At 44.1% G+C, this 27,029-nt stretch overlaps 1 protein-coding gene across 1 annotated transcript; it reads right to left on the bottom strand.

The window, feature by feature from the left end:
• On the bottom strand, positions 1–27,029 carry TRIM42 (tripartite motif containing 42). The gene is made up of 5 exons (XM_038749117.1): positions 26,634–27,029; positions 24,921–25,597; positions 9,161–9,987; positions 3,804–4,028; positions 1–122 (listed from the first exon to the last, which is right to left on the bottom strand). The coding sequence occupies exons 1-5, from the start codon at positions 26,975–26,977 to the stop codon at positions 36–38; spliced, it is 2,160 nt and encodes a 719-aa protein (XP_038605045.1). The 5' UTR covers positions 26,978–27,029; the 3' UTR covers positions 1–35.

Raw genomic sequence — 27,029 nt, 5'->3', positions numbered from 1 at the left:
ATCTTTTAAAAATTGTTTTCTTGTTTGTGGAGAGATCAGAAATGTCTGTAGAGAACATTTTGAATATTCTTCAGCAAACCCCATTTGCCTTTACATTTCCCTCGACCATCTGGAGTAACTACCTGAAATCAAAAATGAGGGAAGAAAAGAACAATCAGGAAATAAAAAGAATTCATCAAAATAGCAACACAGATGAGCAGAACTAGGTAAAAGTAAGCCTGCTACCTCTATACGTGCTATCCCAATCTTAACAGTTCCAGAAACTTGGGTGAAACCTTTATTTTGTCCTTGGACACTGGTATGATCCTTGAAGTATAATTGTAGAGAAGCAGTGTGGCTCCGTGGAAAGAGCACGGTCTTGGGAGTCAGAGGTCATGGGTTCTAATTCCGACTCTGCCACATGTACTCTGTGTGACCTTGGGCAAGTCACTTAACTTCTCTGAGCCTCAGTTACCTCATTCATAAAATGGGGATTAAGACTGTGAACCCCACGTGGGACAACCTTGTATCCCACCCCGTGCTTAGAACAGTGCTGCACACATAGTAAGTGCTTAACAAATGCCATCATTATTATTATTATTACCCTTGTATATGCAGTTCTCATAGAATGTGGGGCTTATGTTCTTGAAAAACCTCACATTAAGGAAAACATGCTATTGTCTATGTTCCTTGATTGAACACAATCATTTCTCCCAGTATTGCCTCATGTTCTCTCCAGGCTGACACGTTGTCAGAATAATGTTCACAATTCTCCAGCAGTTTTGTATACCAAATACATAGTGAAAATATGGCACAGGAGTATTGATTACGCAGCAAAAGCAATAATGTCATTAACACTAATTAGTGTGTTGGCAGATTAGCTAGGGAATGGATATAAAGTTAGACTCTAAATGAGGCTGGACTTCTGTGGTGCTCCAGAAGTATATTCTGGAAATGACTATATGATGTGATCATCAGCATAATGATAGTAATAATGATAATTGTAATATTATGTCAATCAAAGTGACCCTGGGAGTTGAGAGACCAATAGGACAATTCTTCTGTTTAATACTAGCCTGCTAAAAATCAGACCACTCTTTGATACCGGAGTTAGTTTCCCAGTAGGGTTTGAGGGCTGTGGATGTACCAATGAGCAGTAACTCACCCTGCCAAGGTTTAGAAAGTTTGTGTTGAGTAGGTAAATAAAAGACTCCAGTACCAAGGACACTGCCAAAGTTCTTTCTTGGAGAAATCCATTCCCTCTAAGGAAAATGTTATGTCTCCATTCCTTCCCCAAAGTATACCCAGTTTGGCAATTGCACATATTTTCATTACACATTTTGACTGGACACTATAAGGAGTTAGGGAACATTTGTTTGACAACAAGAGCCTGTACGCATACAGTGTGACTTAGTGTCATAAAATATGGTTGTATAATGTGCTTGGCACTAGATATGGTGAATACTGCAATACAGTGCAAGAATGTAAGCCCCGCTTTATAGAAAAACTGGATGAAACTTGTGTTTACCCAACTAAACAAAACAGAAATATTGCACTGTTGCTCAGAATAAATAATTTCACCAACATCCTGCAGGGATTTCAATAAAAGGCTCCAGAAATTTCTCTGTGGAGTATTGTTAACTAAAATAAAATGATCCAACTGGTAGGGAAGTGAGTGCCTATTTTTAAAAAAAGGTTTATAATTTCTCTTTTTTTCAGATACACTGCCTATTTTTGACTTGCTATAGAATTCTTTACTTATGAAAAGTACACACCAGGCCAAGAAAATGTGTGTTTCCCTAGAATTATAGCCAATCATGAAAATCGAATGAAGAACCATTTTTTTTGAGATTTTGTGATCAAAATCACACTAAACCTGTCAAGAAGTCAAAATAGCAAAAAAAAACAAAAACATTTGGGTATTTGGTGCGAATCAATCAATGGCCTTAGAGTGGCAATTTTAAGAGCCAACTTGACCAAGTAAAATTGAGTCCTCACCATTCTGTGCAAGGGATGTGTTCCAAATATTTCCTTTGAACAAATATGTTCTGCTAGATGATTAGGAATTTTCTGGATAAAATGTTTCTTGTCTGTCTGGTAGATATCCTAAATGGTGTCAATCTCAGCAAAGGGAGATAAAAAGGGTCCCCCAAACACGTGAAGTAATTTATGGAGTTGTATCACTGTGGTTCAACTCTGAGAAGGCGTAACTTCTAACTTCTGGAGTAGATGCAACTTAATCAGGCTCGATACAGTCATCATCCATCATATTTATTGAGCGCTTACTATGTGCTATATGACTGTATAACTAGTACTAACACTGTACTAGCACTGTACTAACTAGTCCTGACCCACATGACCACAGCTTAAGTAGAAGGGAGAATACGTTTTGAATTCCTACTGTGCAGTCTAGGAGACTGAGGCACAGATAAGTTAAATGATTAGCCCAAGGTCATCCTATTATTTGGCCACTCTACTTCGTGTCCCATTTTTTACCATACAGCCAAAGCAAAGTCATTGTTGTTATTAACACCATCATCATCATCTTCATAGTTACCCGTGGCTCAGTGGAAAGAGCACAGGCTTTGGAGTCAGAGGTCATGGGTTCAAATCCCAGCTCCTCCAATTGTCAGCTGTGTGGCTTTGGGGAAGTCACTTCACTTCTCTGTGCCTCAGTTACCTCATCAGTAGAATGGGGGTTAAAACTGTGAGCCCCCGTGGGACAACCTGATCACCTTGTAACCTCCCCAGCATTTAGAAGAATGCTTTGCACATAGTAAGCACTTAATAAATGTTATCATTATTATTATTATTCACAAAGTACAAAGAATTGAGGAAGGAACAGGAAAGATATGGCCAACTCCTGGAATCAAATAACAACTGTGACATGATTAGAAAACATAGTTTTCAATAAATATGTTGAAAACTGGGCCTTCTACAAACACTTCCAGAAGCAGTAAAAACTTTGTTGTTTGGATAGACTATGGCCATTTAACCAGTCTGGACTAAGTCTCTATGTCCTCAAGCACGATTATTATGGGGCTAGTTGCTTTGAAATACTTAACTTCTGGCTTACACAGGAATTGGGGATTTTTTTTTCTTTGAATAGTACTGTTCATTCATTCATTCGATCGTATTTATTGAGTGCTTACTGTGTGCAGAGCACTGTACTAAGCTCTTGGGAAGTACAAGTTATCAACATATAGAGACGGTCCCTACCCAACAACGGGCTCACAGTTTAGAATTGAACACCTACTGTGAGTCAGGCACTGTACTAAACGCTGGGGTAGATCCAGGCTAATCAGGTTGGACACAGTCATTATCCTTCATGGGATTCACAGTCCTAATTTCCATTTTACAGATGAGGTAACCGAGGCACACAGAGGTTAGCGAGCTGCCCAAGGTCACAAAGCAGGTTTGTGTCAGAGCCAGGGTAAGATATCTGATCAGATAATTCATCTGATCCCCAGGCCCGTAGTCTCTCCACTAGGCTAAGCTGCTTCTCATATTGGCAAAGTGAATAAAAAAAAATTTGTGATTGAAAATTGGTAGCAAAACGCATTTACTGAAAATCCTGTCAATTTCTAGATATGAAGCTAGAGTGTTTTTTTCTTAAAGGTGAAGCGAGGAGCAATGTGAATGAGTATTTGCTTCTGTCCAAGGATACAGGCAAAGGAGAAATGAAATTCAGTATAACGGGTCAATTACCTCTGTTGTATTGTACTTTCCCAAGCACTTAGAACAGCTCTGCACACAGTAAATGTTCAATAAATATGAATGATTTAGGGAATTTGGAGTGAAAAGAGAAATAATAGTCATATTACCTTACAAATGTCACTCCATTGACCAGGTCCGTTATCGTTGACTGCACGGACCTTAAAAAGATATTCAGTATTGGGAGTCAAGTTATGTAGCTCAAGATGTTGTTCCCTTATGTCACTGATTTGTCCACTTAACTCCGACTTGGTATTGTTGGGAGAATAATTAATGAGCTCGTAGAATTCCATCTCAAAGTAATCCACATCTTCAGTAGGGCATGTCCAGTAGATCTATGGAGAACAAAAAAAAAAATCTAGTTTGTTCTCTCAGATGCCTTTACAGTGTGCATGTTTTGACCTTTCTGGTTTGTTTTAAATATATATGAGAGCATGGGAATAGATGAGGATATAGGGGGATGATGGCAGAGATGAGGAAGAGGTAACATGAAGGAGGAGCAAGACTGATACCTGCGGAGTCACTTTTGGCAAATGACTTAATCTATCTAGACTTTTGTTTTTAAACAAAAATGAGTACAACAATACCATTTTTTTCATGACTTGCCATTTGTATTTGAAAAGATGCCAATTTTAAATGATACCTGAAGCAAAGCAGCCTTAATCTGTAACAATATTTCTATAAGCACTGCTAATAAAAATAACAGGCACTGAATGATTGAGCCTACTTGGGGCAAATATGTTTAAAAGATCATTTTGCAGGAGAAAATGTTATTCTGGATTGACATATGCCAGGGCAAGGGCAATAGTAAATTCTGACCTAACATTAATGGAGAATTCCCTCCACAGGGTAGATCAACCTTTCTCAGAAGTGTTCTAGGGTCACCTCCAAGCCCACCAGGAGCCTGGCATGGATATATGCTTTTTTGTTTGTTTTTTATAGCATTTGTGAAGTGCTATGTGTCAAGCACTGTTCTATTTATTAGGGTATATATGATTGGGAAGCGGTGTGGCATAGTGGATAGAGCATGGGCTTGGGAGTCAGAAGGTCATGGGTTCTAACCTTGGCTCTGCCACTTGTCTGCTGTGTGACCTTGGGCAAGTCACTTCACTTCTCTGTGCCTCAGTTACCTCATCTGTAAAATGGGGATTGAGATTGGGAGCCACCCATGGGACAGAGACTGTGTCCAAACTGCTTTGCTTGTATCCACCCCAGTACTTAGTACAGTGCCTGGCACATAGTAAGCGCTTAACAAATACCCTTATTATTATTATTATTATTTAAGATAATCAGGTTAGAAACAGTTCCTGTCCCATATAGGGCTCACAGTCTAACCTGAAGGGAGGAGGATTAATCCTCTTTTCACAGATTAAGTAAATGAGGCACAGAGAATTTAGGTGATTTGCCCAAGGTCACACATCACACAATTGGCAGAGTCAGGATTAGAAGGCAGGTGCCCTGAACTTCCAGGCCTGTGCTCTTTCCACTAGCCCACAATGTTATGGGTTCCTGAGATGCAATCTGCATTTCAGGCTTTTCCACCCAAGCTACTTCCCTCTGCTTTTCTAGCTTATCTCAGAGTATTCTCCAATCAATCAGTGGTATTTATTGAGCTTTTATTGGGTGCACGGCACTATACTAAGCTCTTGGAAGAGTACAACAGTGTTGGTAGACCTGTTCTCCGCCCACAAGGAGCTTACAAGGACAAGGTGGTGAAATTTAGGATAAAGAGAGATAGCTTAAAGGCCACTACAACTGTCAAATGGCAGCTCTCCAATTAACAGACTCTTGGGCCAGATAGGAGTCATGTATGAGGGTATTATTTCATGGCTCAAATGCTTTAGCTGATGCATTTATTTAGTTTCATTAATGTCTCTCTATTCCTCTAGACTGCAAGCTCATTATGGACAGAGGTTTCTCTTACTTGTTATATTATACTCTCCCAAGTGCTTAGTACAGTGCTCGGCACATGGTAAATTCTCAATAAATACCATTGATGACAGTGATGTTCTGAACACAGTCAATTGCATTTATTGAGCACTTACAGTGTGCAGAGCACTGTACTAAATGCTTGGGAGAGTACAAATGAACAATAGAACAGGTACATGTGCCACCGTTTCATTCATTCAATTATATTTATTGAGCGCTTACAGTGTGCAGAGCACTGTATTAAGCATGTAACCTTACTAAACTGAACCCTTCCATCCCTCCTACCTGGACAGCTACTTGCCTATGAGTCTAGGAAGGATAAAACTGATTTTGAAGAGGGCTGGACAGATATGATGGGAACGCTGAGTGGCTTGCCCAGATAAAAGGAAGATGGGGGACATATTGAAAAATTAGAAAACATGATCCCTGCCCTCCAAAAGCTTACAGTCAAATGGAGAGGGCAAGCAAACATAAATAAAGACAAGAAGACACATTAAAATTGTGACCTAAGCAATTACTGTAGAGTTTCAATTATCCGCTCTAATGGAGGGATAACTGCACAGATAAATGAAAATCCAAAGAGTCACCTCTCTTAGAGGAAAAGGAAAAAAAAAAACTTGCTGATAAGCACAGGACTTGATGAGCTGTTTCCAGTGCCAAATTTAGAATCAATTGGGTGCTTGCAAAAAGAGGCATGGATTTCTCCAGCATCAAAACGGGATCCTAGGCTGACTGATGGGGAAATCCAAGTTATTTTTAACAAATGCCCAAAGGATTTTAAAAGCATCATGGGGCAAAGTCCAAACTCTTAGTCATGATTATTCACACCAGGCAGGATGACTTTGCCTGTAGGAGGGTGTTTGTGTGTCTGGGATTGGCCTTGAGGGAGGTGCCTGAGGAAACCCCAAAGCTCCAATAGTTAAAGTGACTGCATTGATAAGAGACAAAGATCCCCACTCCCTCCTATCAGCCAGCAGTCCAAGAATGCTGTGAAATCAGAACAAGCACAGACCATCGAAGTTCTCTCAAGTAATTCCATACATGCTCATAGTTTGACCAGGAACATCCAGAGAAAATAAGCTTCCTTCTGTCATAGTGTGGAGAAAGGAAGGGAAAGGAGAATGTTGGAAGTTTTTACCATTCAGTCTCCCAGTTTTTTATAATCCCGGTGTGTGTTGGGGGGAGGAAGGGGGGAGGAGCGCCTGTGTGTGTCAGGAGAATGAATTATTTTCTCCTTTGGATCGATGTCTCTCTGTGAGGAGGGAGGTTTTTGGAAAGACAAGTGATAGTAATGGAGGTGGTCAAAACAGCTAAGAGGATAACATGCAGAGACAATGTTGATGGCTGTGCAAGTAATTGACTGTTAAATTTAAGATGTCACATCTTTTAAAAATTCATGAAACTAATATCAGCTTGAACATAAACTGAATCTCTTTTTCTAAAAAAAATTTCAGGTGGTTTTAACATCATATCAGTTTCATTTTAGCACACAGGCTTTAGGGGAACCTCTTAAAGCTAGGTTTCAACTAATCAATCAATCAATCCATCATATTTATTGAGTGCTTACTGTGTGCAGAGCACTGTACTAAGTGCTTGGCAGACTACAATATAACAGTATAACAGAGTTAAATAGACACGTTCCCTGCCAACAACGAGCTGACAGTCTAGAGGGGGAGACAGACATTAATGTAAATATACAGATATGCATATTAGTGCTGTGGGGCTGACGCAGGGGTGAATAAAAGGAGCAAATCAGGGGGACTCAAAAGGGAGTGGGAGAGGAGGAAATGAGGGCTTAGCCAGGGAAGGGCTCTTGGAGGAGATGTGCCTTAAATAAGGGTTTGAAGGTGGGGAGAATAATTGTAGGGTATGAAAAGAGAGGACATTTCCAGGGCAGAGGCAGTATGTGGGCAAGAGGTCACCACACTCCTATGAGATAGGGAAAAGCAGGTATACCTATCCCCATTTTGCAGATGAGGGAACTATGCCTCAAAAAGATTAAATGATGTGACCATGTTCACACAACAGGCTAGGGACAAAACCTGGATATTCTCAATTCCAGCCCCATTCTCTTTCCTTTAGACTAAGATGATCAATCAATCTAAATATACATTTATACATATGTATATATACATACTATATATGCAGTGCCTGACACATGCAATATATATATTGTTAAGTACTTACTATGTGCCAAGCACTGGTTAATCCGGTTGGAAAAGGTCCTGTCCCATATGAAGCTCACACTCTTTATCCCCATTTAACAGATGAGGTAACTGAGCCCCAGAGAAGTTAAGTGACTTGCCCAAGGTCACACAGCAGACAGGTGGCAGAGCTAGGATTAGAACCCAGATCGCTCTGACTTTCAGGCCCGTGCTCTTTCCACTAAACCATAATTTACTGAGTGCTTACTATGCCTCGTGGGTGACCTTGGGCAAGTCACTTAAAGGTTATGTGCCTCAACATCCTCAAATGAACAATGTTGAATCAACTTGTACTTCCCAAGCACTTAGTACAGTGCTCTGCACACAGTAAGCGCTCAATAAATACAATTGAATGAATTGAATGAATGAACAATGGAGATTCAATACGATTGAATGAATGAATGAATGAATTGAAAGAATGAATAGAAGAGGGAGAAAGGTAACAAAATAAAACAGGTAGACAGGCATCAGTACAGTCTTAATCCCCATTATACAGATGAGGTAACTGAGGCATAGAGTAGTCATATAATCAATCAATCAATCACTCGTATTTATTGAGCACTTACTGTGTGCAGAGCACTGTACTAAGCACTTGGGAAGTACAAGTTGGCAACACATAGAGACAGTCCCTACCCAACAGTGGGCTCACATATAGCAATTCATTCATTCAATCATATTTATTGAGCGCTTACTGTGTGCAGAGCACTGTACTAAATGCTTGATAGCAATCAGAGGACCTGGGTTCTAATGCCAGTTCCACCACTTGTCTGCTGTGTTATCTTGGGCAAGACACTTAATTTTTCTGTGCTTCATTCATTCATTCATTCATTCAATCAAATTTACTGGGGAATTACAGTATGCAGAGCATACTCCTAGATTGTGAGCCTGTGTGGGACAGAGACTGTGAATGATGATCTTGTATCCACCCCAGCGCTTAGTACAGTGCTTGGCACCTAGCTTAAATGGTTTAAATAGTTTAATGGCTTAGAGTACCACCATTATTATTTTTATTACTAATAAAAGAGAGAAGCAGCATGGCCAGTGGATAGAGCATTGGCCTGGGAGTTAGAAGGACCTGTGTTCTAGTCCCGGTTCTGCCACTTGTTTGCTGTGTAACCTTTGGCCAATCACTTTTCTGGGCCTCAGTTACCTCATCTGTCAAGTGGGGATTAAGACTGTGAACCTATGTGGGACAGGGACTGTGTCCAACCTAACTTGTACCTACCACAGTGCCTATTACAGTGCCTGGCACATAGTAGGTGTTTAACAAATACCATTAAAAAAGAATAAAATGTAAATAAATCAAGTCCCTGAATTACAATGGAGGTTCTTACCTTGGCCGCTCTGGGGTAGACAAGGGTCTGGTAGATTAAGATAGAGCCCGGGACCCGGGAAACTCCATCGTTAAATGAATACCAAGTGTGGCAGCTACCACAGTTTGGGCAGTTCCTCTCAGTGCTCTGAACCTCCAGAGGGGCAGGCCAGTAGGCATGCATCCCTTCACACTTCCTGGGAAGCAACGGAGATTGGATTTCTGAAGGCATTTCGTTACACACCCTGTTTGGATCACAGGGCGTGGTGAGGGAGCGTAAGGATGACTTCCCCTCCAACATCGGTTCGATGCAAATGCTTTGGGTGTTGAGGCCTCCCCTTTGGGGATCTATTAGCTCCGAGTGGTAATGGTAAGGTCCCGAGTTGTCGTTTTCCATGCACATCTGGGCAGGGGTCGGGAACAAAGCATACAAGTTATCAGCAAGCTGCTTGAAATCCACGTAAAGAGTCGGTTTTAGGGCTTTCTTAAGATGAGGGTTAGATTGGAAGGTGGTGAGAATCCTGTTTTCTATTTCATCTACCAGTCCTTTGGCTGACTGTAAAAACGCCACTTGACTTGGCTCCATCAGGGCTTCCTTGGAGTATGCAATGAGCCGGTCCATCTGAGACACATTTGCAGCCGTGAAATTGACATAATTTTCAATTTCTTTCAGTTTGACTCCGTCAATGTTCTCCAGTGTTTCCATGAAAATTTTCTCATGCTCCTGAAGAATCTGGCGCAGCTTTAGGAAACCATTCCGGATTTCTTTCCTTTTGAGTCCCTTCTCAGTCTTTGAGTTGGCTTTTAACATGGAGAAATCCATTAGGTCATTATCAACGTCGTATCGGACTGGGAAACAAAGCAAGGGCAGTTACTTGGGCTTTGCATTTCATAAAAGTGTCCCGTCGTTATTTTTTTTTTTAATACATGTAAAATCCTGTTTTGGGGGAGAGTCACCATGATAAAATTGGGTAGGGGAAGGGAAAGTACGCAAGACACTGCTTTATTATCCTTTTTTTTTTTTTTTACTGACAATCATCATGAGGAATGGGGACTTTAACCTATAAGATTGTCCTGTGTACCCCACCCTGTGCTTAGCACAGATCTTGGCACATGGTAAACACTTTCTAAATACCATTAGAAATGATGTTTCATTTATTAGTACAGCTATCAAAAATGACTCCAAATAATAATCATAATAATAATAATTTTGGTATTTGTTAAGCGCTTACTATGTGCAAAGCACTGTTCTAAGCACTGGGGAGGTTACAAGGTGACCAGGTTGTACCACGGGGGGCTCACAGTCTTAATCCCCATTTTCCAGATGAGGTAACTGAGACACAGAGAAGTTAAGTGACTTGCCCAAAGTCACACATCTGGCAAGTGATAGAGGCAGGATTAGAACCCATGAGCTCTGACTCCCAAGCCCATGATCTTTCCACTGAGCCACGCTGCTTCTCTATAATGTCATGACCATGATCCTACAGATTTCTATGTCTATGCAACTCTTCCAGACTCACGTGAGGATCCTGAAGAAAGACACGCCTGTATTCGTTAAACTGAGGATGGATGGTGGAAGGAGGCAATTTTAATCTTAAATTGTTAATGGCCCAGCAGTGTTGGTGGGAGTGAAGAGAAGGTAAGATGGTTAAGACTTGGAAACAAGATGTTTTAGTCAGTTACATGATGTTCTCATGGTGACAAGGTAATCTCTGGACATCTTTCCTCCCTGTGGGGCTTTCCTTTTTCAGTCAATCAGTCAGTCAGTTGTATTTATGATGATGATGATGATGGTATATGTTAAGCGCTTACTATGTGCAAAGCACTGTTCTAAGCGCTGGGGGGGATACAAGGTGATCAAGGTGTCCCACGTGGGGCTCACTGTTTTCATCCCCCTTTTACAGATAGGGGAACTGAGGCTCTGAGAATTCAAGTGACTTGCCCAAGGTCACACAGCAGACATGTGGTGGAGTCGGGATACGAACCCATGACCTCTGACTCCAAAGCCCGTGCTCTTGCCACTGAGCCACGCTGCTTCTCACATGCTTTATTACATTTATTACATGCTTACGGTGTTCATTCATTCATTCATTCATTTGTATTTATTGAGCACTTACTGTGTGCAGAGCACTGTACTAAGCGCTTGGGAAATACAAGTTGGCAACATATAGAGATGGTCCCTACCCAACAGTGGGCTCACAGTCTAGAAGACTGTGGTGAGTACGGTGTTAAGAGCACTGTACTAAGCACTTGGGAGAGTTGTTATCTTATGCTGTCGAGTCATGCCCGACCCATAGCTGACGCCATGGACACATCTCTCCCGGAACGGCCCACCTCCATCTGCAATCGTTCTGGTAGTGGATCCATAGAGTTTTCTTGGTAAAAATACAGAAGTGGTTTACCATTGCCTCCTTCCGCTCAGTAAACCTGAGTCTCCTTCCTCGACTCTCTCCCGTGCCACTGGTGCCCTGCCCAGGTGAGTTTTGACTTGTAGCAGATCGCCTTCCACTCGCTAGCCACCGCCCAAACTAGGAATGGAATGGATATGCCCCTACTTGACTCTCCCTCCCATAGTCGAGATTGGTAGAGTACTGGAAACTCTGGAAACTCTCCAGGTAACATAGGTGCTATCCTTGACTCTTCTCTCTCTCATTTAGCCCATATTTTCAATCCATCACTAAATCGTTTTGATTCCACCTTCACAAAATCACTAAAATCCATTATTCGTTCATTCATTCAATTGTATTTATTGAGCGCTTACTGTGTACTGTGTGTCCCTCATCCCCCTCTCTATCCCCCCATCTTACCTTCTTCCCTTCCCCACAGCACCTGTATATATGTATATATGTTTGTGCATATTTATTACTCTATTTATTTATTTATTTTACTTGTACATATCTATTCTATTTATTTTATTTTGTTAGTATGTTTGGTTTTGTTCTTTGTCTCCCCCTTTTAGACTGTGAGCCCACTGTTGGGTAGGTACTGTCTCTATATGTTGCCAACTTGTACTTCCCAAGTGCTTAGTACAGTGCTCTGCACACAGTAAGCGCTCAATAAATATGATTGATTGATTGATTGCAGAGCACTGTACTAAGGGCTTGGGAAGCACAAGTTGGCAATATACAAAGACAGTTCCTACCCAACAGTGGGCTCACAGTCTAGAAAGGGGAGACACAGAACAAAACAAAACATATTAACGAAATAAAATAAATAGAATGAATATGTACAAATAAATAAATAGAGTAATAAATATGTACAAATATATACATATATACAGGTGCTGTGGGGAGGGGAAGGAGGTAAGGCAGAGGGGATGGGGATGGGGAGGAGAGGGAGAGGAAGAAGAGGGCTCAGTCTGGAAAGGCCTCCTGGAGGAGGTGAGCTCTCAGTAGGGCTTTGAAAGGAGGAAGAGAGCTAGCTTGGCGGATGTGGGGAGGGAGGGCATTCCAGGCCAGAGGGATGATGTGGGCCAGGGGTCGGTGGCAGGACAGGCAAGAACGAGGCACAGTGAGGAGATTAGTGGCAGAGGAGTGGAGGGTGCGGGCTGGGCTGTAGAAGGAAAGAAGGGAGGTGAGCTAGGAGGGGGCGAGGTGATGGACAGCCTTGAAGCCGAGGGTGAGGAGTTTTTGCCTGATGCATAGGTTGATTGGTAGCCACTGGAGATTTTTAAGGAGGGGAGTAACATGCCCAGAGCGTTTCTGGACAAAGACGATTCGGGCAGTGGCATGAAGTATGGATTGAAGTGGGGAGAGATAGGAGGATGGGAGATCTGAGAGGAGGCCAATGCAGTAGTACAGACGGGATAGGACGAGAGTTTGAACGAGCAGGGTAGCCGTTTGGATGGAGAGGAAACTGCGGTTCTTGGAAATGTTGTGGAGGTGAGACCGGCAGGTTTTGGTGATGGATTGGATGTGAGGGGTGAATGAGAGAGCAGAGTTGAGGATGACACCAAGGTTGCAGGCTTGTGAGACGGGAAGGATGGTAGTGCCGTCAACAGTGATGGGAATGTCAGGGAGAGGACAGGGAGAGGGAAGACAAGGAGTTCTGTCTGGGACATGTTGAGTTTTAGATGGCGGGCAGACATCCAGATGGAGATGTCCTGAAGGCAGGAGGAGATGCGAGCCTGGAGGAAGGGAGGGAGAGCAGGGGCAAAGATGTAGATTTGGGTGTCATCAGCATAGAGATGATAGTTGAAGCCGTGGTAGCGAATGAGGTCACCAAGGGAGTGAGTGTAGATCAAGAACAAAAGGGGACCAAGAACTGACCGTTGAGGAACCCCTACAGTAAGGGGATGGAAAGGGGAGGAGGAGCCCATAGAAGAGACTGAGAATGAACGGCTGGAGAGATAAGAGGAGAACCAGGAGAGGACGGAGTCTGTGAAGCCAAGGTTGGATAGCGTGTTGAGGAGAAGGGGGTGGTCCATAGTGTCGAAGGCAGCTGAGAGGTCGAGGTGGATTAGGATAGAGTATGAGCCAGTGGATTTGGCAAGCAGGAGGTCATTGGTGACCTTTGAGAGGGCAGTTTCCGTGGAATGTACGGGATAGAAGCCAGATTGGAATGGGTCGAAGAGAGAGTTGGCGTTGAGGAATTCGAGGCAGCGCGTGTAGACGACTTGTTCAAGGAGTTTTGAAAGGAATGGTAGGAGGGAGATAGGACGATAACTAGAAGGTGAGGTGGAGTCAAGAGAGGGTTTTTGTAGGATGGGAGAGACATGGGCATGTTTGAAGGCAGAGGGGAAGGAACCAGTGGAGAGTGAGCGCTTGAAGATGGAAGTTAAGGATGGGAGAAGAGACGGAGAGAGAGATTTCATAAGATGAGAGGGAATGGGGTCAGAAGCGCAGGTGGCCAGAGTAGCACTTGAGAGGAGGGAGGAGAGCTCCTCTGAGGATACTGCTGGGAAGGATGGAAGAGTAGCAGAGAGCGTTGAGAGCCGGGAGTTTAGAGAAGGTGAGGGAGTGACTCCATCCAAACTGCTACTACGTTAATGCAATCGTTCATCCTATCCCACCTGGACTTACTGCATCAGCCTTCTTGCTGACCTCCCAGCCTCCTGTCTTTCCCTATTCCAGTCCATCATACTTCACTCTGCTGCCCTGGTCGTGTCTCTACAAAAATGTTCAGGACATGTAAATCCTGCTCTTCTAAAAAATTCAGTGGTCGCCTATCCCCCTCCACATTAAGTACCCCCTCCTACCTCACCTCACTACTGTCCTTCTACAATTCAGCCCCCACACATCAATCCTGTAATGCTAACCTTCTCACTGTGCCTCCATCTCATCTATCTCACCTCTGACCCCCGGCCCACATCCTGTCTCTGGCCTGGAACACCCTCCCTCCTTAATTCTAACAGACAATTACTCTCCCCCCACTTCAAAGCCTTACAGATGGTACATCTCCTCCAAAAGGCCTTCCCAGACTAATCCCCTCCTTTCCTCCTCTCACACTCCCTTCTGTGTCACCCTAACTTACTCCCTTGGTTGTTTCCCACTCCCAGCCTTACAGCACTTATCTATCTATAATTTATTTATTTGCCTTGATGTCTGTCTCCCCTCCTCTAGACTGTAAGCTCATTGTGGGCCAGGACTGTGTCTGTTTATTGCTGTATTGTATTCCCTCAAGAGCTTAGAACAGTGCTGTGGGGAAGTGGATAGAGAGCACAGTTTTGGAAGTCAGAAGGACACATGGGCTCTAATCCCAGCTCATTCAATTGTATGTATTGAGCACTTACTGTGTGCAGAGCACTGTACTCAGCACTGGGAAAGTAATTGAATGTAAGAATGAATGAAAACATTAGCCTTCTAGGAAGCCACATTCCCCGGTTAGATGGCAGGACATCTCTATGTCAGGAAGGGGAATCCGGTGCTTTGACCCCAGGGCTGGAGGAACCTGGTCTGATTGGGTCTGACTGGCTCTGCTCTGGGCTCACCTCAAGAAGCCTTATCCAGTTTAGAAACCTCTAGAAGCCCTTGTGAACTATCAAACTTGATTCCTTCCCATCCTTATAGATTGTCTATACTCTTTGCATTTTAGAATAATGTCATTTACCTAGGATTTACTATGTACTAAACACTGTTCTAAGCACAGGGAAAGCCACCGATGATGCCATTAAACACCCTCTCCCTTCCATATGGCTCTCACAGCCTGATTCTTGCTCTCATCCTCATTTTACAAACGACTTTACTGAGGCCTAAAGAGGTTAAGTGTTTGCCAATGGCAGAACCAGGACTGATGTTCTGCCCACTAGACCACGTTGCTTCTCATAGTTGCTTCGCCTTAGCATTTTCACAGCCAAAAAGGAAATCATGAGGGACTGTGGCTCACTTCAACACTTCCCTAGATGGTGTGACCCCCACTGATTGACCTCCAGTAACCAGTGTGTAAAACCAACATACTGTCAGTCTCTTCTCAGATTTGTTTGGAATTACAATGCCTATGTATACAAGTAGAATGCACCATTAACGGTGAGAATATTCACAAGTAGAATAAAAATGCACCACCATACCTTTCACTATTATAATCAGCACTGCACACTTAAGAAAAAACCTGAAAGGATTTGGGTCTACTGGCAGAGAAAAAAGATAAACAGTAACTTGCTCATATTTTTCAAGTAAATGCTTATTATAAAAGAGCTGGCATTCTCTTGTCTCCAGTGAGGATCAAAGAGAATGAATAAACTTAAAAATCAGCACTTAGGACGTGGGAAGAACTTATGGGCATGGTGGATTAGACTACTACTACTACTAAAATGAACCACCCAATGTAATTGTAGGATTTTCTGCTGAGCAGAGCTTTATAGTTGCTACGCAGTCAAAATCTGCCCTAGAAGTTTTAGGTTTAGCCAAAGATGACCTTCAGCCCAGAATTCTAGAATCCATAAATACATGCCAAATATATTCATGGTCTGCTTTCCCTTGAATTAGCATGGCTTTTTAAGATTATACTAGAAAAGCATTCATTTAAATTTGGAAAATAATGTTATCCCTGATTGCAATGATTCTCATATGCTAACTTATGTTGCCAACTTGTACTTACCAAGTGCTTAGTACAGTGCTCTGCACACAGTAAGTGCTCAATAAATACGATTGAATGAATGAAAATGCGAGGAAGTAACTTAAGAGCATCCCGCCTCCGCCACTTGTCTGCTGTGTGACTTTGGGCAAGTAACTTAACTTCTCTGTGCCTCAGTTACCTCATCTGTAAAATGGGGATTAAGACTGTGAGCCCCATGTGGGGCAACCTGATTACCTTGTATCTACCCCTGAGCTTTGAACAGTGCTTGGCACATAGTAAGTGCTTAACAAATACCACCATTATTATTATTATTGTTATTATAATTAATAGCTTTAGAGTGTGCCCACTGAAATTTGGGCATGGCATTCACTATCTGATCTCATTGCTCACTCATTAACACGGGATAGGCAATGGGGAGATTTGAGCAACTTTGGAATGTATTTGGAATGCAGAAATGAAAGACCAAGAGCCTGGGAGTCAGAGGATCTGGGTTCTAATCCCAAGTCTACTAATTAATTGCTGAGTGACCTTGGAAAAGTCACTTAACTTTTCTGTGCCTCAGTTTCCTTGACTATAAAATGGAGATTAAATATCTGTTTTCTCTTCTGCTTGGACTATGAACCCCATGCGGGACAGGGACTGTGTCTGACCTAATTAACATGTACCTACCCCAGTGTTCAGAACATTGTTTGACACATAGTAAGCACTTAGCAAATACCACAGTTATTATTATTATTATTAGAGAAGTCCAAACCTCTAAGTTCAAGGAGCCATATGTAATAATAATAGTGATAATTATGACATTTGATAAGCAATTACTTTATACACCTGTGTGGGGCTCCCATACATGAGGCTCTGAATGTCCCCTCAACAGACAGTGGGAGAAAGGTGAAGGAAGCTTAGAGGGTGTCAGCACTCTTTCTTCACCCAAGTCCGGGCACTGCCCAGAATTCTGTAGCATATCAGCAGCCTCTAGTGATGAGGTTAGATTGGCAGGTGGAATGTCCATGACACCTCCGAGACAGGGGAAAAAAGACCACAAAATGCACCTGGAAGGACATAAATAGACCTCCTCCCCTAGTCTGCAGACCGGCAGCATCACAAAGCCAGAGGGACTCATCCCATGGATTTAGAGTTACACAGTGGTGAAGGAGGAGGGTCCCTTAACTGTGGGGTCCCTCAAGGTTCAGTTCTGGGTCCCCTTCTTTTCTCCATTTACACCCACTACCTCAGAAACCTCATTTGCTCACACGACTTCAACTATCACCTCTATGTGAGCGCATTGTTGGGTAGGGACCATCTCTATATGTTGCCAACTTGTACTTCCCAAGCGCTTAGTACAGTGCTCTGCACACAGTAAGTGCTCAATAAATACAATTGAACGAATGAATATGCTGATGATACCCAAATCTACGTCTCCAGGCATGTTCTCTCTCCCTCTCTGCAGATTCGCCTTTCCACCTGCCTTCAAGACATCTTTACTTAGATGTCCTCCTGTCACCTCAAACTTAATATAGCTAAAGCTGAACCTCTTATCTTCACACCCAAACCATGTCCTCCTGCTCATTTTCCCATCACTGTTGATGGCACCACCATCTTTGCTGTCTCACAAACCCATAACCTTGGTATTATCTTTGGGTCTTTTCTCTTGTTCCACCCACGTATTCAAGCCATCACTCAATCCTCTCAGTTCTACCCTCACAACATCACCACAATCTGCCCCTTCCTCTCCATCCAAACTGTTACCACATTATTGAAAGCACTTATCTTAGCCCTCTTTGATTATTGTTTCAGCCTCCTGGCGACCTCCCTGCCTCCTGTCTCTTTCCACTCCACTCCGTACTCCATTCTGCTGTCCAAATCATTTTCCTTCAAAAACGTTAAGAACACATGTCCCCACCCCTCAAGAAACTCCAGTGGTCACCCATGCATCCCCCACATCAAGCAAAAACTCCTCACCATTGACTTAAAAGCACTTAACCGCCTTGCCCCTCATATCTCACCTCATTGCTCTCCTACTACAAACCATCCCACACACTTCGTTCCCCTGATGCTAACCTTCTCACTGTAGCTTGATCTCGTCTCTTTGGCTGCCGACCTCTTGACCACATCCTACCTCTGTCCTGGAACACCCTCCTTCCTTATATCCGACAGATAATTGCTCTTCCCGACTTCAAAGCCTTATGGAAGGCACATCTCCTACAGGAAACCTTCCCTGACTGAGCCCTTCTCTCCTCTTCTTCCACTCCCTTCTGCGTGACTCATACTTGCCTCCGTCATTCATCTCCCCTTTCATCCTTCCTCCCTTCCCCACAGCACATATGTATATATCTGTAATTTATTTATTTATCTATCTATTTATCTATTTATTTATTTACATTAATATCTGTCTCCCCATCTAGTCTGTGAGCTCGTAGTGGGCAGGAAATCTGATATTATATTGTACTCTCCTAAGAGCTTAGTATGGTGCACAATAAATAAAATTAATAATTAATAATAATAATGATAACAAACCCTCTACCCTTCTCTTTTTGTCTCACCCTGACTCAAGCCCCCTAACCCAATCTGCTGGCCAGTGGAAGACCAAGGCAAAAGGCATCCTCTATTCCCTCTACGTTTTATCCACCCCACTCTCAGTCCCACAGCACTTGTGTACATGTACATGGGGAAGCAGTGTAGCCTAGTTGGAAGATCATGGACCTGGTGTTCAGGGGATCTGGGTTCTCAACCCAGCTAGGGCACTTGTCGGCTGTGTGATCTTGGGCAAGACACTTAACTTCCCCATCTCTCAGTTACTTTCAAACATGCTAATGTTTCCCCATTCTAAAAATAAAAGAAAAAAAAATGAAAAACGCTGGTTTCCATGGCTCTCTCCAGTTTTCATCCCCACTCCTTCCTACCATTCCCCTTCAAACTTCTTGAGTAAGTTGTCGACACCTGCTGTCTTAGGTTCCTCTCTTCCAATTCTCTCCTTGACCCCCTTCAATCCAGCTTCCGTCCCCTTCACTCCACAGAAACTGACCTTTCTAATGTCACTAACGATCTTCTTCTTGCCAAATCCAGCAGACTCCACTTCATCCTAATCTTCCTTGACCTCTCAGCTGCTTTTGGCACTGTCTACCATCCCCTTCTCCTGGAAACATTGCCCAAACTCAGTTTCACTGTCCTCTCCTCATTCTCCTCCTAGCTTTCTGGCTGCTCATTCTCAGTCTCTTTTGTGGGCTCCTCCCCTGCCTCCCACCCCCTAACTGTGGGAGCCCCTCAAGGTTCAGTTCTGGAGAACCTTCTATTGTCCATCTATGTCCATCTACACCTACTGCCTTAGAGAACTAATTCACTTCCATGACTTCAACTACCAACTCTTTGTGGATGATTTCCAAATCTACATCTTCTTTCCTGATCTCTCTCCTTCTCTGCAGCCTCACATTTCCTTGTGCCTTCAAATCATCTATACTTGGATGTCCTTCTATCACCTCAAACTTAGCATGTCCGAAACAAAAATCCTCATCTTTCCACCCAAAGCCTGTTCTCCCCTTGACTTTCCCATCTCTGTTGACAGCACCACCATCCTTCCTGTCACATAAGCCCATAAACTTGGCGTAATCCTTAACTCATTTCTCTCATTCAACCCACATATTTATTCTATCCCTTCTCCATTCCCGTCACTATCAACCCTCTCTGCTACTCTCCCATCCTTCCCAGCAGTATCTTCAGATGAGATCTCCTCCCTCCTCTCAAATGCCACCCCATCCACCTGTGCTTCAGACCCCATTCCCTCTCGTCTTATGAAAACTCTCACCCCTTCCCTCCTCCCCTTCTTAACTTCCATCTTCAACTGCTCACTCTCCACTGGTTCCTTCCCCTCTTCCTTCAAACATGCCCACGTCTCCCCCATCCTAAAAATACCCTCTCTTGACCCCACTACCCCTTCTAGTTATTGCCCTATCTCCCTCCAACCCTTCTTTTCCAAACTCCAAGAACGAGTCATCTACACTCGCTGCCTCGAATTCCTCAACTCCAACTCTCTCCTAGATCCCCTACAATCTGGCTTCCGTCCCCTACACTTCACCGAAACTGCCCTCTTGAAGGTCACCAATGACCTCCTTCTTGCCAAACCCAATGGCTCCTACTCTACCCTAATCCTCCCTGACCCCTCAGCTGCCTCCAACGCTGTGGACCACCCCCTTCTCCTCAACACACTATCCAACCTAGGCTTCACAGACTCTGTCCTCTCCTGGTTCTCCTCATCTCTCTGGCTGTTCATTCTCAGTCTCCATCGTAGGCTCCTCCTCCCCCTCCCATCCCCTTACTTTAGGGTTTCCTCAAGGGTCAGTTCTTTGTCCCCTTCTGTTCTTTATCCATACTCATTCCCTTGGTGAACTCATTTGCTCCCATGGCTTCAACTATCATCTCTACATTGATGACACCCAAATCTACGTCTCCACCACTGTTCTCTCTCCCTCCCTCCAGGCTCATATTATAATAATAATAATGGCATTTATTAAGTGCTTACTATGTGCAAAGCACTGAAGAGGTTGCAAAGTGATCAGGTTGTACCACGGGGGTCTCACAGTCAACCCCCATTTTACAGATGAGGTAACTGAGGCACAGAGAAGTTAAGTGACTTGCCCAAAGTCACACAGCTGACAATTGTAGGAGCCGGGATTTGAACTTATGACCACTGACTCCAAAGCCCGTGCTCTTTCCACTGAACCATTCTGCTTCTCAAAATATATGTGTATACATATAGATATATAGAACAAGCTAATCAGGTCAGACACAGTCTTTGTCCCACATGGGGCTTACAGCTTTAAGCCCCATTTTACAGGTGAAGTAGGTGAGGCACAGAGAGGTTAAATAACTTGCCCAAGGTTACAGACAAGTGGTGGATCCGGGATTAGAACCCAGGTCCTTCTGACTCACAGACCCATGCTTTATCCACTAGACCGCACTGCTCCTCATTTCTCCTTCTGCCTTCAGGACATCAATATCTGGATGTCTGCCCGCCATCTCAAACTCAACATGTTCAAAACTGAGCTCCTTATTTTCCCTCCCAACCCCTGTCCTCTCACTGACTGTCCTGTCACTGTACATGACACTTCCACCCTTCCCGTCTCACAAGCCCGCAACCTTGGTGTCATCCTTGACCCCACTCTCTCATTCACCCCACACATCCAATCCACCACCAAAACCTGCCGGTCTCACCTCCACAACATCCGCCCAAGATCCGCCCTTTCCTCTCCATCCAAACTGCTACCTTGCTGGTTCAATCTCTCATCCTATCCCAACTGGATTACTGCATCACCCTCCTTTCTGATCTCCCATCCTCCTGCCTTTCCCCACTTCAGTCTATACTTCACTCTGTTGCCTGGATTATCTTTGTACAGAAACGGTCTGGTCATGTCACTCCCCGCCTCAAAAATCTCCAGTGGTTGCCTGTCAACCTTCGAATCAAGAAAAACACTCCTCATTCTCGGCTTCAAGGCTGTCCATCACCTCACCCCCTCCTACTTCACCTCCCTTCTCTCCTTCTACAGCCCAGCCTGCACCCTCCACTCCTCTGCCGCTAACCTCCTCACTGTGCTTTGTTTTTGCTAGTCCCACTGTCGACCCCTGGCCCAAGTCCTTCCTCTGGCCTGGAATGCCCTCCCTCCACACAGCCCCCAAGCTAGCTCTCTTCCTCCCTCCAGGGACCTTCTGGGAGCTCACCTCCTCCAGGAGGCCTTCCCAGACTGAGCCCCCCTCCTTTTTCCTATCCTCCTCCTCCTCCCATCCCCATCACCCCCCTCCCTCCCCCTGCCCTACCGCCTTCCCCTCCTCACAGCACTTGCATATATTTGTACATATTTATTATTCTATTTGTACATATTTACTATATTTATTTTATTAATGATGTGTATATAACTATAACTCTATTTATTCTGATGGTAATAACACCTGTCTACTTGTTCCATTTTGTTGTCTGTCTCCCCCTTCTAGACTGTGAGCCCATTGTTGGGGAGGGGCCATGTCTATATGTTGCAATAGTACAGTGCTCTGCACACAGTAAGTGCTCAATAAATACAATTGAATGAATGAATGATTGAATCTATCACTAAATCCTGTTGGTTCAGCCTTCACAACATCACTAAAATTGGTCCTTTCATTTCATTCATTCATTCAATCGTATTTATTGAGCACTTACTGTGTGCAGAGCACTGTAATAAGCACTTGGGAAATACAAGTTGGCAACATATAGAGATGGTCCCTACCCAACAATGGGCTCACAGTCTAGAAGGGGGAGAGGGAGACAGACGACAAAACAAAACATGTGAACAGGTGTCAAGTCATCAGAATAAATAGAAGTAAAGCTAGATGCACATCATTAACAAAATAAATAGAATAGTAAATATGCACAAGTAAAATAAATAGAGTAATAAATCTGTACAAACATATATACAGGTTCTGTAGGGAGGGGAAGGAGGAGGCTCAGTCTGGGAAGGCCTCCTGGAGGAGATGAGCTCTCAGTAGGGCTTTGAAGGGAGGAAGAGAGCAAACTTGGTAGATGTGTGGAGGGAGGATATTCCGGGACATGGGGAGGAGCTGGGCCGGGGGTTGACGGCGGGACAGGCGAGAATGAGGCATATTGAGGAGGTTAGTGGCAGAGGAGTAGAGGGTGCGGGCTGGGCTGTAGAAGGAGAGAAGGGAGGTGAGGTAGGAAGGGGCGAGGTGATAGACAGCCTTGAAGCTGAGGGTGAGGAGTTTTTGCCTGATGCATATAGGTTGATTGGTAGCCACTGGAGATTTTTAAGGAGGGGAGTAACATGCCCAGAGCGTTTCTGGACAAAGACGATTTGGGCAGTGGCATGAAGTATGGATTGAAGTGGGGAGAGATAGGAGGATGGGAGATCAGAGAGGAGGCTGATGCAGTAATCCAGTCGGGATAGGATGAGAGATTGAACCAGCAAGGTAGCAGTTTGGATGGAGAGGAAAAGGTGGATCTTGGTGATGTTGTGGAGGTGAGACTGGCAGGTTTTGGTGATGGATTGGATGTGAGAGGTAACCGAAAGAGCAGAGTCGAGGATGACACCAAGGTTGTGGGCTTGTGAGACGGGAAGGATGGTAGTGCCGTCTACAGTGATGGGAAAGTCAGGGAGAGGGGAGGGTTTGGGAGGGAAGATAAGGAGTTCAAATTTCCAATCAAACTACTACCATGTCAATCCAAACAATTAACCCAACCCACCTTGATTACTGTATCAGTCTTGTTGCTGACTTACCTACCTCCTGTCTTGTTCTCAAATATGGTGCCTGGACCATTTTTCTTCAAAAACACTCAGTTCTTGTTTCCCCACTCCTCAAGACCCTCCAGTGGTTGCCCATCCACCTCCTCATCAAACAGAAACTCCTTAGCATTGACTTTAAAGCCCTCAATCACCTTACCCCATCCTACCTCACCTCACTGCTCTTCTAATACAACTCAGCTCACAACCTTCACTCCTCTGGTGCCAACCTACTCACTGTATCTAGATCTCACCATATTTAGCTCTTGCCGCCAACCTCTCGCCCATGTCCTGCCTGTGGCCTGGAATGCCCTCCCTCTTCATATCCCACAGACATATCGCCACCTTCAATGTCTTAGTGAAGCCACATCTCCTCCAAAAAGCCTTCCCTGATTAAGCCCTCATTTCCTCTTCTCCCACTCCTTTTTGTGGCACTCTGATTTTCTCCCTTTATTCACCTCTCCCTAATCCCCATGGTACTTATGTACATAGCTATAATTTATTCATATTAATGTTTCTCCCCCCGCTGCTAGACTGTTAAGCTTGCTATGGGCAGGGAATGTGTCTACCAACTCTATTTTATTTTTATATTGCACTGTATTCCCCAACTGCTTAGTACTGCACACAGTCAGTACTCAATTAAGGTTTGATTGATTGAAGGATTAATTGATAGGGTGTCTGGTACATAATACGTGCTCAACTAATTCCATTATTATTAGTATCGTCGTTATTATTTATAATTATTACTATCAAGGAGAAAGATCTTCCTGACACCCCATTTCCAATGAGTCAGCTTATTTTCAGAGCAGCAGAGTGGCTTAGTAGATACAGCACAGGCTTGGGAGTCAGATGGTCCTGTGTTCTAATCCAGACTCCACCACTTGTCTGCCGTGTGACCTTGGGCAAGTCACTTAACTGTAAAATGTGAACTGTGAGCCTCATGTGAGACGGGGACTGTGTCCAACCTGATTAATCTGTAGCTACCCCAGCCCTTCATAAAATACTTAGCACATAGTAAGTGTTTAACAAATACCACTGAAAAAAATACCATTAAAAATAAATAGATAAAGCCAGGACCACCACCCAAGCGTGGCTCAGTGGAAAGAGCCCAGGCTTGGGAGTCAGGGGTCATGGGTTCTAATGCCGGCTCTGCCACTTATCAGCTGCGCGACTTCGGGTAAGTCACTTCTCTGGACCTCATTTACCTCATCTGTAAAATGGGGTTGAAGACTGTGAGCCCCATGTGGGACAACCTGCTGACCTTGTATCCCCCATAGCACCTAGAACTGTGCTTGGCACATAGTAAGTGCTTAACAAATGCCATCATTATTAAAACAAAACAAAACAAAAAACAACAACCAGGGCCACCATCAAAGTATTAAAAAAAAAAAAAGAAAAGAAAGGGAAAGAAACAAAACACAAAAAATAACTAGGTCCACTACCTAAAGCTGTCTCTGTCTTGGCAAGACAAGTCTGTTTTCTCAAACGTGGAAAAAGAGATGCACAGACCTGCTTTAAATTTTGCAATTGCACCGAAAAGAGCAGCTGCCATCTCTGAGGAAGCATCCAGCAAGTTGAGGGTATCGTGCCCATTGTGGAATGCCTCTTTGCAGAAAATACAGAGAAGCTCATTGTCATCTCTACAGTACTCGGTGATATTGGTGTTTCGATGGTGGATGCATTTCTTTTCCTCAACGTCTTCCGGGCAGGCGTCCATGAAGACATGGTCTTGCATGGACAAGTCAGAGTGGAATTGTATGAGGCAGTTACTGCAGAAATTCAGCCGACAGGTAGCACAACGCTTGTGGGCCTTCATGGTTCGGTCTTTACACACCTCACAGTAGGCTGGTCCGGGCCGCCGGTCGAATCTCCATTTTAGAAAGCCATGCGACTGCATGTACTTTTTAACCAATTTACCTTTCAGATAGTTTTCAGGAAGCTGCATTTGATTGCTGTAGGGGAGGCAGTGGGCCTTGTTACACAGCGGGCACACCAGGATGAAGAAACTTTCCGTGATTTCGACATCGGCTTGCAATCTGAATATGCATTTTTCGCAAAGGCAGTGATTGCAGGGCAGGATGTACGAATGGAGTCTCAGCTTATAACAGACTGGACAGATGAGGTATTCCAGAAGATTGGGTCCTTGACAGACCCGTTCATGCTTAGAGAAGAACACAGTTCTGGAACTGAAAAGAGAAAGAGAGACACCCTGAATGTTTGGTACTTGACCGGAAAGTGGAATAGGAGGTCTGAAAGAGCAAAAGAGAGCGAAATAGGAGTGGGTTAGGGAGAGAGAGAAAGAGAAAACCTGTAAATAAGCTGGCAGAAGGAGGCGATGTGGCCGAGAGATGGAAAGAGAGAGAGAGAGAGGGAGGAAGTGAGGATAAAGAGGGAAAGTAAATTGGGAAATAAAGGCAGAAAAGTGAGATGGATGAGAAAGATGGATAGAGGAACAGTGATGGAGCAGTAGAGAGTGAAACAGAGGAAGAGAAACAGAAGACCTTCCCTACTTTTTGACATTATTTTTAACATTGACCCCAAGGTCTCACAGGAGAAATTTCTCCAACCCAAACCCATCCCTGCCCCTGTCAATATGTTCTACCTCTCAAGTTGACTGTGGCTGTTTTGAAACCACCATACTATTTGGGTGACTGTCCTTTTAAGAAACAGTGTGTCATGAAGCAGAGTGGCTCAGTGGAAAGAGCACGGGCTTTGGAATCAGAGGTCACGGGTCCAAATCCCGGCTCCGCCAATTGTCAGCTGGGTGACTTTGGGCAAATCACTTAACTTCTCTGTGCCTCAGTTACCCCGTCTGTAAAATGGGGATGAAGACTGTGAGCCCCCTGGGGGACAACCTGATCACCTTGTAACCTCCCCAGCGCTTAGAACAGTGTTTTGCACATAGTAAGCGCTTAATAAAGGCCATTATTATTATTACTATTATTATGAAAAGTGTGAAATGAACTGGCTGCACTTTCCTCACAGCCTTCATTCATTCAGTCCTATTTATTGAGCGCTCACTGCGTACAGAGCACTGTACTAAATGTTTGGAAAGTGCAGTTCGGGAACAGATAGAGACAATCCCTACCCAACAACAGTCTCACAGTCTAGCTAGCTCATACCTGGCCAAGGGGGCCTCCTTGAATAAAAAAAGACCACTGATTCTAGCCCTGGCACATAGGACAAAAATTAAAAACTGGGCCCACCCTGGGAGGCACTTACGTACGTACGCTCTGAAGTCCACCTTCTCGGAAGTGGCACGAGAGCCTCTTGCAGCATCGGCTCTCGTGGTAGTGGCACACGGTGTTATCTCCATGAGGAAAGCAGCAGTATTTGCAGTCTGGATCGTTGGCACAGGAACAGCAGCACCAGTGGCAATTTGGGTTCTCCGAGCAGGTGCAGTGACAGCATTGGCAATCCTTCTCGTCTCTGTAAGGGCAGGGACAGCAAGTACAGTTCCTCTCGTGGGTGAATAAAAACTTGCAACACAGCCACTGGCAGCATGTCCGAGGGCACAATTTGTTCCACGTGCAACACGGACAGCAGATGCAGATGGCGGCCTCCATTAGCAGTGATCATCCGCGACGGAAAATTCCTCCGTTCCACCTGCCTCCCCAC

Source organism: Tachyglossus aculeatus, chromosome 1 (genome assembly GCF_015852505.1).
Source record: "Tachyglossus aculeatus isolate mTacAcu1 chromosome 1, mTacAcu1.pri, whole genome shotgun sequence".
Lineage (NCBI taxonomy): Eukaryota > Metazoa > Chordata > Mammalia > Monotremata > Tachyglossidae > Tachyglossus > Tachyglossus aculeatus.
The sequence above is the reverse complement of the archived record's forward strand: the minus strand, read 5'-3'. Positions and strand labels throughout refer to the sequence as shown.

Bases quoted from the DNA above. Each gene is read 5' to 3' on its own strand.
- TRIM42 (XM_038749117.1), bottom strand. From the start codon at position 26,977: ATGGAGGCCGCCATCTGCATCTGCTGTCCGTGTTGCACGTGGAACAAA. The intron at 25,598-26,633 runs GTAAGTGCCTCC...TTCTCTTTTCAG, and splicing joins GGACTTCAGAGCGTACGTAC to TTCCAGAACTGTGTTCTTCT. The intron at 9,988-24,920 runs GTCTGTGCATCT...TTTGTTTCCCAG, and splicing joins AATTGCAAAATTTAAAGCAG to TCCGATACGACGTTGATAAT.